Genomic DNA, 11,362 nt, shown 5'->3' with positions numbered 1-11,362 from the left:
GAATGATGTTGAATCTGAAGCTCCAGTACTTTGGCCACCTCATGCGAAGAGTTGACTCATTGGAAAAGACTCTGATGCTAGGAGGGATTGGGGGCAGGAGGAGAAGGGGACGACCGAGGATGAGATGGCTGGATGGCATCACGGACTCGATGGCTGTGAGTCTGAGTGAACTCCACGAGTTGGTGATGGACAGGGAGGCCTGGCGTGCTGCGATTCATGGGGTCGCAAAGAGTCGGATACAACTGAGCGACTGAACTGAACTGAACTGAACCGCTTAAAAGGCAAAATTTCCATTACTTTTTATCATCATGTCTGTCTAATTCAGCATTTCCCATATTGATATTCCAAAGAGTTGTCCTCTGAGAGGTGCTGTTAAATAAGTGTTATGTGATGAAAACTTTGGTTCGGCCTAGCGAGACAGCTCGAATCCTGGCGTTAGCACACAGGTGCTGGAGGTAGACTGCCAGCCCGCACAGAGGGAGTGATTAGCTCACCACTATGCCTTCATTCCCTCGTCTGTAAGAGAGGACAAATAGAGTCCTCTCCCATCAAGTTGTTTCCAGGATTTACTGAGTAGCATATGAAGGTTTAGAATACATAGTAAGTGCTCAGAGAATGTTGGCTACTATAATTAAAGAAAGTTAAGCAGTTTTCCCCTCATATTTGGTTGGTTTTGTTTACTTACTGTGAGACTGTTCACAGTCTTCAGGATGCTGAGGTGGTTGTGAGTCTCCAGGTGAGCAGTCTTTCCCAAATTTACCTGGTGAAACACCTCTAGAAGATCCCAGAAGCAGTACACTTCAGAATATACTTTAGGAAATCCTGTCTTAACAGTTTAAAAGAATATTAGCATATTCTGAACTGAAATTGTGAGACTGGGTTGACAAGTATTGATGTAACCTGGGGCACTGGGAGATAGTATTGGGAGCAAGGACTGTGATAGTATACAAGCAGATTAATCAACAAGACCTGTGCGTTACCATATTTTAAAATATTTCTTTGTAAAAATTTTAAAATGCAAGTTAAAAAAAAAGACAATCAGAATGCTGATTCTCAAGTGAGGACTGCCTTAAGATTACATACAGTATAAAACTTTCAAAAAGTTATAAATATTAAAAGGTAAAATGCACAATTTTTTAGGTATTTTAATGGGTTGAGTAGTGATTCCCACCGTGCCCTGCCTGCCCCACCAAAAGCCATCTAAATCCTAATTCCTGGAGGCTGTGAACAGGACCGTATTTAGGAGTAGGATCTTTGCAGGTTTAAGCAAATGAAAGGTCGGAGAAAAGATCATCCTGGATTATCTGGGTGGTCCTGCACCTAAGGACAGTGACCTTATAAAAGGTACACAGAAGGAAAATACAAGCAGAGAAGCCATGAGACAACAGAGCAGAGATGGTGGTGCTGTGTCTACACAGCAAGGAACACCAGGGAGCACCCAAAGGCAGGACAGAGGCCTGGATGGATTCTCCCCTGGAGCGTCCGGAAGAACCACCCTGCCCACCCCTTGAATTTGGACTCCTGGCCTCCACAATGGGAGAGAATACATTTCTGCTGTTTAAAAAAGAATAATAAATTAAGTGAAGACTGCAAATGTTGTCCAAATGAAAAACCACCTAGGCTTCATGCACAAGTTTCTGATACAGTTGGAGAATTACTACTAGGTAAAGATGAAGGGCTGGACTTCCTTACTCAAAACCTCATACAATTTATCTCAGTTCTTATGTATATGATAAGAACTTCCTCTCGAGCCAGGAAACTTTGCAAGTATGAAATCCTCTGAAAGGAGGGGTAAAGAAGGAAGTTACTGACCTACGTGAGAAGAGGAACAAGTTCTAAACCAAAGCGGGTTTGAAGCATAACCAAAAGGACCAAAGAAAGCTTGGCATACAAATCTCAAGGTAAGAACCTGCTTTAAGGTATGTGGGTAATGAAAACTATAAAATAATAGTTCATTTTCAATAGTCCTGGCTTTTTATCTTATCAAACACAGTGTGTGTAGCATTAGGTGGCCATATGTTGAAAAACCAGTTTACAGCCTGAGAGGTCAATGTTTCCTTACTAGGGGAGAGGCTCACAAGCACAAGGGTATGCTTTATTGTTGCCTTGTTTTCAAACAGAAGGGCAGTATCTGACTAAAATTTCAGAACTTTGTCAACAATTTGTGATTTTAAGACAAATGAATAATGGTTGGGTATACCTGTTGGAATTGTCTTCCAAAACTGAAAGTCTTCTTTCAGACTGGGCAAGGTGAAACTTACCTTTGAAGGACTCTTATTTAACATGGCTCCCATTCTAGTCCACTCCAGTATTCTTGCCTGGAGAATCCCATGGACGGAGAAGCTTGGTAGGCTATAGTCCACGGGGTCGCAAAGAGTCGGACATGACTGAGCGACTTCACTTCACCTTCACCTTCCCATTCTAGTAGATCTTTGTTTTTGTCTTACAGGGCTTTTTTCCTATTATTTTGAAGAAAGGGAACAGATGCATTTATTTTCCTGTAAGATATCTCTTTGTCTTTATCTCAGTAAACACTTCTTTGATAAACAGGTTTAATTTGGGAAATGCACTCAAATGTCTACTCGACACAGAATGACATAGATGGTTAAAAGTAAATTCTCCTCTTGGAAATCCAGAGAGCGATATATTACCTTATCCTCAGAGGGCATTAGGTAAGCCTTCCTGCTTCTGTTGCAATCATAGCACTTTTTTAAAAGCTGATTAGTTTCAATCAATATTTGAAATTTAGTTCCAATATGCTGGCAAACATTTACTTAAATGAGTTACTACCTATACCATAAAATATCTTACATGTGGTCAGTTCTCAGCTGTTGCAGAAAGGAAGTGGGATCCTAATGGTTGAAGTCCCTTGCCAAACCTTGAACACATAGCACTGTGTCTGGCCTCAGAAAGAAGGAACCTGCAAAAGTTCGAAAGAGATTAAAGAATGTTGCAGTCTGGGGTGTTTGTCCCTACACTTTTATCAAAGAAATGTTATAAATCAGCTGTATCTCATATTTAATTTAGTATTTTACGTGAAATGCCAGATTGAAAATTTGCACATTTGATGTATTCTAACCTTGAACAAGTTTAGAAATGTTCACTGTTGTATGTGAGTACTCACTGAGAGCAGGGCACAATTTCAGGGTTTCTTTTTCTCTTGTCTATCACTACTGTTTTTATCCTAATGCAGGTTGCTGTATTCACTAGCAAGTATTTAACAAACCAGCTATTCTGTGTCTAGTACTGCTGCTGGTAATATAAAGATAAATAAGATATGATTCCGAACCCCAAGAACCTCAGAGCTGATCATCTATAAAAATTTAGTGATGGATGATGTGCTTGACAGACATTTATAGAAGTCTGGGTAGGAATAATATTCAGGGGAAAATTTTACTTGAATCCAGATTTAATCACTTCTTGGTCATAAAGAAGTTACTTAACTTTTTAATCCTCTTGTTTCTCATGTATAAAATAAGGATAGCAGTAGTATCTACTTCCCATGACAGCTGTGCATGGTAGGGTTAAATGAGATAATCCATGTAACAGTGTTTAAAAGCTGACCCCAAGTAACTAAATACACTAATGGACATTCAGCAGATGATCATCATCATCTCATAAGCACTGTGAAATTGAATAACTATAGTTATCAGTGCTGTAGTATCTATTTGAAAGTTGCTAAAAGAGTAGATCATTAAGGTTCTCATCATAAGGAAAAAAAATATTTCACTGAGCTGATGGATGTTAACAAAATTTAGTGTGGTAAATAGTTCACGGTACATGCAAATATCGTATCACCATTTGTATAACTTAAACTGATACAGTGTGGTGTATCAATTATATATCTCAATAAAACTGGAAGAAAACAACAATGATGAAAACAATGTTGGATGTAAGTGTATCTGTGTCTAGTCTAAAAACATACAGCAGTAATATTTTGTTGATAAAATAAATCATAGTAGAACATTCAGAGTAGTTGAATACTTCCAGTTTCTCTCCCCTCTGCCATTTTAAAGCATCAACAGGTAAAACTATAAAATTACCTTAATTAAATGAAAGTTTTTTGCTGGAAGTTGTGATTAGACTAGTGATAGGAAGACTCAAATTCTGTTTTAAATATTTTGGTTTTAGGTATTTTGTTTTTACATCAAAGGACTCTTTTCTTAAGTACACATTGTACCCTTTACAAGACATGTCTTGCATTTTAAACTATCAGCTTAAACAGATGCTTAGATTTTGAGTCCTATGTTTATTTAATCATTTATTCAATAAATATTGACTGAGTGTCTTTTCTGTGCTAGGTGCTAAACATATTCTCTAGGGATATACAGAGGAAAAGACCTGATCTCTCTCCACCATATAACCAGACAGAAAGACACAATTTTGTGTAATTTAAGTTGTCATGCTATAACAGAGAAAGTGAAAGTCGCTTAGTCACATCTGACTCTTTGCGACCCCATGGACTATGTAGTCCATGGAATTCTCCAGGCCAGAATACTGGAGTGGGTAACCTTTCCCTTCTCCAGGGGATCTTCCCAACCCAGGGATTGAACCCAGGTCTTCCACATTGCAGGCGGATTCTTTACCAGCTGAGCCACAAGGGAAGCCCCTATAATAGAGAACTGACTCTTTAATATGGGAATACCAAGAAAGGTGTGATTAAGAAATAGACATGGTCTCCGACCGCTAGAAAGAGGGGCAGGTGAGGCTTCACAGAGGAGGTGATAGGGGATAGAAATGATTGTCCATCTGTACTCTTCTCCCTTGCCTCCTGTTGTGTTCGAAGCATTATCTTTCTCTTGAAGACGATTAGCCTTATTGTCAAAAACAATGTTGAAATCTAAGTGATAAAACCACTCAGACTTCAGCAGACATGTCATTTTAACTCTCCCACCCCCTCACACCAGTGCGGACTGTATTCTATGTTAAAATAAAAACTCACTGAATACAACAGCTAGTACTGCCTTCTCTATTAAAGCAAAAACCCAGTGCTGCAACTAGTCCAGTACTATATTCTATCTTGAAGGAAGAGTTTACTAAATGCCGATGCTTAATGTACTGATAGAAATTAGCAGGTTTTTTTTATTATGCTTGTATAAATATGCAATTAAAATGTTTTTAATTTATAGCAGGCACCTGGATGGCAGATCGTTCAACCTTCCCTTTCTTGAGTTTTCTACTCTGTTATTATTTTCCACTCATTTGTGCTTCATTTTGTGATTCATTGATAGCAAAGGAAGCGGAGTTGGATAAAATCCCTTCTGACACAGTACAATTATACAATAACAATTGTGTAATCATCAGATAAAACAAGAGCCAGCTTCCAAAATCAAGGTTACTCAGTCTCTCCTCTGACACCAAGATCTTGCCATATAATGTCCTTTCATATCTGAAATGCCAAAACAAGCTTCGGAAATTACTTTCAAACAACACTTTATGAGAAATTACAGCAGCTTGTACCTGTGAATTCATTAAGGGCTTCACCATAGTAACAAACGACATTGTTTGTGCAGAGATGCTGAGAATCTGTGGAAATACTTCAGTGGCCGTGTCTATAGGAATTTCCCTTCTTTTACTGTTGGTGATATGTGGAATCGGGTGTGTTTGGCAGTGGAAACACCAGAATACCATGCAATTTACCTTACCAAAGTTTTTGCAGAGGAGGAGAAGCAGGAGAAAAGACTGTACTAAAACATTCTTCTTGAGTCCCCAGTTTATCAGCCCAAGGCATAAAATCTCAGTTCCAACTCAAGACCGCCATTCTGCTGGGAAGGACGCTAACATCCATGACAACTATGAAAATGTGAAAGTGCGTCCTCCCGAAGCTGAAAGAGAAACGGACAAGAAACTGTATGAAAATACTTGGCAGACCAATCCCGAGGAGCATATCTACGGAAACGAGACACCGTGTGACTATTATAACTTCAAGAAGCCTAGTACTTCTGAAGCCCCTCAAGAGGAAGACATATATGTTCTTCCAGATTCATATTAATTTTGCAAAATGTGTATTTAGTTATTGGAGGGTAAATATTCTCTGAGGCTTTATTGAACTGATACCATCAAATTCTTCTGTTGAAACTTGATGATCTCCTTTATTGCCACCCTTCTGAATCCTATGTATATCACTGTGGATTAATTCTAGATATCCTCGCCATCCTTCTTGGATTAATTCTGATTTGTGTTTCATTGATTCTTCTTTCTGAGCATTACTTGCTATCCTTTCTATCTGGACCACTTTTCTGGCTCAGGATTGTCACCGTCTGCTCACTAGTCTTTCTGGCTTGAGTTCCTACATACTCAGTGATGCCGCATAACTGCAGAATCCTTGAGACGCTGCCAGATTCGTCTTCAGAAAACATTCCCAGTGGCCACATCACTCCTCTGCATAAAACCTCTTACTGTCTCCTCTTTGCAAAAGACATACTACTCAGAATTCTAACTCCAGAATTTTACACAGTTCAAACTCACTTTTCCAGTGATTTATGCTAATCTCTCACTTCTCTGTGTTCATCAAAACCTGCCAAACCTATCTCTCCTCCTCAGCTTTCCTTGTCTGCCCCCTCTTAAGCCTGCCTTGGACCATAACTTCTTCCTTCTGAGTCTTTGAATCATTCCAAACCCACGTATACCATTTTTCTTTCCTGGTGTCCTCTAGATTTTGCTGCCTGTTCAGTTCTTTGGGCATTTAAACATATGAGTGTTTGCAATGGCATTTTATTATTCAGTGTCATATGAAAATGTCCTAAATCCCATACTAAATAGTAAGGAATTGCCTCATATTCATATTTTAACCCCAATGTCTATAGACTGCCATATGAGGCACTCAGTATTGTTCAGTTGACAAGAATTGAACTGTACTCTTCTGTAAGTACTTTTGAAAACAATCTAATAAATCCATCCATCCAAGGAATATTTATTGAGTACCTTCTATTTACTTCTTAGTGTGCTGTACACATGGATGGGGTAAAACAGTGAAAAGAAAGACATGGGTCCTGAGCACACGCTGCCTAGTATGAAAGAAAAGACAATCAACAACTACTATGCTCTTTATTAAGCTATGATACTTCTTAAACCCACCGTTGGATATGCTGCTCTAAATTGCTCAGGCTGAACTCTGCAAACTACCTTTTTCCTTTGCCAGGTGTATCCACATTAGGATCTCTCAACAGGGGAAGGCTGGTAGGTAATAAACAGGAAGCAAAGGGGGCCTGCCCCTTCTTGTTCTCCCTGTTGTCCTGAGAGGTACTATTTTCTTTTAAGTTACTCCAGCATCACTGGTGGTTCGCAGTTTCCAGTTTCTTCCAGCACTCTTTAGTAAAAGCAACTTCTTTACACCTTGTCAAAGACGCCAGCAGCAGCCAAGCAGCACCCTTCCCTTAGTATCTGAGAACCAGCTCCTGCAGCCCTCCTCCAAGCTCCCGAGGGACCAGCAGGAAACAAACGGCACCTACAGCTCCAGGTCCCAGTCCCCCTCCAAGTTTCTGATGATCCCCAGTCTTAGGTATGGTGGCTATTTCCTGCACTCACTATCTCTCTGGTACCTCAATGGCATCTTTCTGTGTTTTCGGTCTATCAGTACTTTTGCGGTTGTTTTTTAATTAATGCTGTATATTCAGTTCTCCATTTTAAAACAAACTGGTATGGTTTCTGTTTCCCAAAATGGACCCTGAGTGATACAGCTAAAAATGATACAGTAGGTGTTCTGAAGGAAAAAAGCATTCTGTGTTTGAGAACAATGGCATTTGGTAGGGAAAAGGATTCGAATTTTAATCAGATTACCAAAGGAGGCCTGTCTAAAGGGACACTTAAGCTGAGACCTGAGGGTGAAAGGGGCTCTCCGTGTAGATGTGGTGTGACAGGGATGGGACCAGCACGTGGAAAGACTCTGAGGCATGACGGAAGCTATGGCGCTCTGGGAACTTAAGGATAGCCATGGTGCCTGGAGCTTAGGGAGGACTGAAGTGATACCTGTTAGGTCAGCAAAGGAGGAAACAGCAGACAATGCAAATTCTCGTTGGTCTTGCTAAGTGGCTCAGGCTCTAATATGGTGGCAAATGGAATCTAACAAACAGTTTTAAGCAGATGAGTGACATAAAATTACGTTTTTTAAAGAGCTGCGGGGTTGAGAAATAATTGGGAAGGCTCAAAATGGAAGTGGAAGATTATCATTCACTAACTACTCCCTGATGAAAATCTGTAAAGGTTTTCATGGCAAAAAATCATGGCAAGGTTTGAAATGGCTCCTAGGCACTTTCCAGAGGAGAACAGGATTTGTGTTGATCTTGAGGATTTCTGTTGGTCCTGGAGCAGATGGTCATTTTGAAGTCTCAAACAGGAAGTTCTTGCTAGAATAATCTATGTCCATGCCTACCTAGTACTCTGTCATAGTAGCTGAAAATAACCTGACAGAAACACCACCAGAGAGTATCTCTGTCCTGGTAGGATCCTGGGTATCAGGCTGGAATGAGCAAGGGAGTTGATCCAAAACAGCTAGATGGTATTAGGTAAGGGGACGTGTCTCACCATCAAAGTGGCCAGCCACAGAAGGGCACCGGAGAAGCTGCTCGAAGAGTTTGATCTGAACAGTAAACAGAAGATAATAAAGCAAGGTTTTTCAATGAGCTAAGCAAGGGCCTGTTTTCTGTGGCGATCAATAGTGGGTTGAAGTATATCACTGCTATATTACCGTTCTGATGAAGTGTAAGTCAGACCAAAGTGAAATGTTGCAAGTTGCAGGCTGAGCGCAAGGTCAAGGAGCCAAGTGCTCATGGTTGGCAGACGTTAGCTGTGAGGTCCGACAGAGATGGCCTACCGGTCCCAGGGTGTGAACTTGTCGCATTTCGCAATAAAGCGGCAGTCATTATGTTTGATGCTACTGTGCATTCTACCCACACCCCCAACACCCTTCCTCTCTCCCTCTTGTGGTACTTGTGGTTACTTTTGCTAATAATATAACTCAGGTGCAAACTGCTGCTGTCAATATGACTTAGACTAACTTTGTTTTCTGTCTTTCAAGGACAATTTTCACTTTTTAGATTTTAAGAAGGCAGAGAAATATTGCAAGAAAGAATGCAGATAGGAGAAAGAAATGTGAAAGAGCGGGTGGGGACGAAGGAAGAGGAGGAGGAGAAGTGAAGCAGGAGGGAATGAGAGGAGGAGAGAGAGAAGCAAGAATAGGAGATAGAAGAGGGGACAGAGAATGGAGAGTATGGTAGAAAGAGAAGTTGAATGATGGTTTCCTTGACTTCCTCTGTCGTCCTCCTCAAAGCCCCCACCTCCACACCCCACACAAGAATTCCTAGTAAGGTAAGCAGATATGAAGAAGAGGAAGAAGTCGTCTGCCTTTACTGCCTTTCTAACCTTGTTGAAGGTGGGTAACAATTGGCAGCTAGGTGCCGGGGTCCAGCCCCGGTGGATCCAGGGTGATTCGAAGGTGGGGACGGAGTCGGCGTCTTTGGAAAAATACCTATTTAATCACAGATATAGAGAGATTGGAAATGGATAGTGCAGTAGGAAGATTAGTGGAGAAAAAGAGGCTGAATAACTTGGATTACGTGGAATAGCATCCATGCTCCAGATGGGAATTCAGCCAGAAAAACGGGAGCAAGAAAGAAGCGACATGGGGGAATCAGTCTTTCCGGAAACTGATCCGATTTCTTTATTTTGGGGTTTGCTTATATACCTTTTGTTACATATAGGGATGAATACAGAATCACGCGGGGGTCAGCAGTCCTGACCTTTATCAAAATCAGGTGCTTCACATAAATGTATAAAAAAAAAGTCTTAGAAATATTACATCATCTTCTGGCCATGAGTGAGACCTGCTGACATTTTATGATCCTTTCTTTCTGATAACCAAAAAACTTATTTCTTCCAAGGGTGTTTTTTCTTAAACCAGGCACCACCCTCCAAATAAAGTTACATTCCTATAGGGTGAGGGTGTAGTGAGTTACAATCAAGAAAGGAATTTATTTAACCCAAGGTTAACATGATTAGTCTTAAAGGTTAATACTTATTTCTCCTATATGCTTAAAGGTTAATACTTATTTCTCCTATATGTTAGTTATATTCATTATAAGGGTAGGGAACATGGAGATTTAGCAGCAAACATCAGCCCAACAACTGAAAATCCTCTCACCAATGCTCCCCTTAAGATCTATTTAGTCTTAAGATATGATAAAGTTACATTTTTACATAGCAAGGACACAGTGATTTATAACAAAGTACAGTGATCTATTACGAAAGAGAAAATCCATTAACTCAAAAAGTTTAGTATTGCTAACATCAAAAACTACTATATTTCCTTTGCTATATTCCAAATACATTGATTAATATATTCCCAGGTGCCTAAGGATATGGAGGCCTGGTGGCAATCATTGACTCAACAAGAAGAAAAAGCCCTATGCTAATTAAGACTCTCAAAATACTCCAAAATTCTGTGCTGTTTATGGTTGAGAGGTAGTAAACAATCATGTGGCAGGAGTATGGATAATCCTGTCACACAAGCTAGTCTGTCAGCAGAGAGGTTTGACCTGAGACATCTTTGTCCCACCCAGAGCAGGGAATTAGCAGCAATTATTGACACAACAAATGAAGAACCCTTCACCAATATAATTCCTAACCAACACACTATACTAATAATTTCCAACTCCCCAAAAGATTTTGCCTTTGGTAAGTCTAAAACATCTCGTGCCTCTCAGATTGGGAGGCTGTAAACAGTCACATGTGGCCGGACTAACCTATACAGGCAGGCTAGATAACCTTCAGAGGAGTCCGTAAGCTGAAACACTCTTTTCAAGCCCAGGAATTTTTATTGCCTTGGAGCTGCACGTTTACTCCTTCTCCGAGAGAAACGGTTATGGGGGAGAGCCCCCCGTAAAGTCAGAGGTGTAGGTGAGAGCATAAAACAGACTCTGGTTTTGGGGTTAGATGCTCGGGAACAGGGGGTTTCCTGAGGCTTGATCACGCCTTTGCGTATGCCAAGCCTCCTTCCTCATGACCTTTGCCATGGGCGGAGTTCCTCACGCTGGCCCCCGGCAGCTAGGAAACACCCTGGTGAGCTTCCCTGGTGGCTCGATGGTAAAGAATCTGCCTGCCAACACAGGGGACCCAGGTTTGATCCCTGGGTCAGGAAGGTCACCTGGAGAAGAAAAGGGTAACCCACGCCAGTATTCTTGTCGGGGAAATCTCATGGACAGAGGAGCCTGGCGGGCTACAGTCCTTGGGGTTGAAAAAGAGTCAGACGTGACTGAGTGAACAACAACAGACATACTGGTACTTGCACACACCCTTGGTGTGGAAGTGTGCTTATGTGATCACCAGCCTTCTTGCCAGTCCTCCAAACTTAGAAGGACTTTCTCAG

General features: G+C 40.9%; 1 protein-coding gene across 1 annotated transcript; it reads left to right on the top strand.

Moving 5' to 3' along the window:
• Positions 1–5,515: 5,515 nt before the first annotated feature.
• On the top strand, positions 5,516–5,992 carry GAPT (GRB2 binding adaptor protein, transmembrane). Its single transcript, XM_052659342.1, has one exon. It carries the CDS (start codon positions 5,516–5,518, stop codon positions 5,990–5,992), a length of 477 nt encoding a protein of 158 aa, XP_052515302.1.
• The last annotated feature ends 5,370 nt before the right edge of the window (positions 5,993–11,362 follow it).

The sequence above is a fragment of the Budorcas taxicolor genome, chromosome 20 (genome assembly GCF_023091745.1).
Source record: "Budorcas taxicolor isolate Tak-1 chromosome 20, Takin1.1, whole genome shotgun sequence".
NCBI classification, from domain to species: domain Eukaryota; kingdom Metazoa; phylum Chordata; class Mammalia; order Artiodactyla; family Bovidae; genus Budorcas; species Budorcas taxicolor.
The sequence above is the reverse complement of the archived record's forward strand: the minus strand, read 5'-3'. Positions and strand labels throughout refer to the sequence as shown.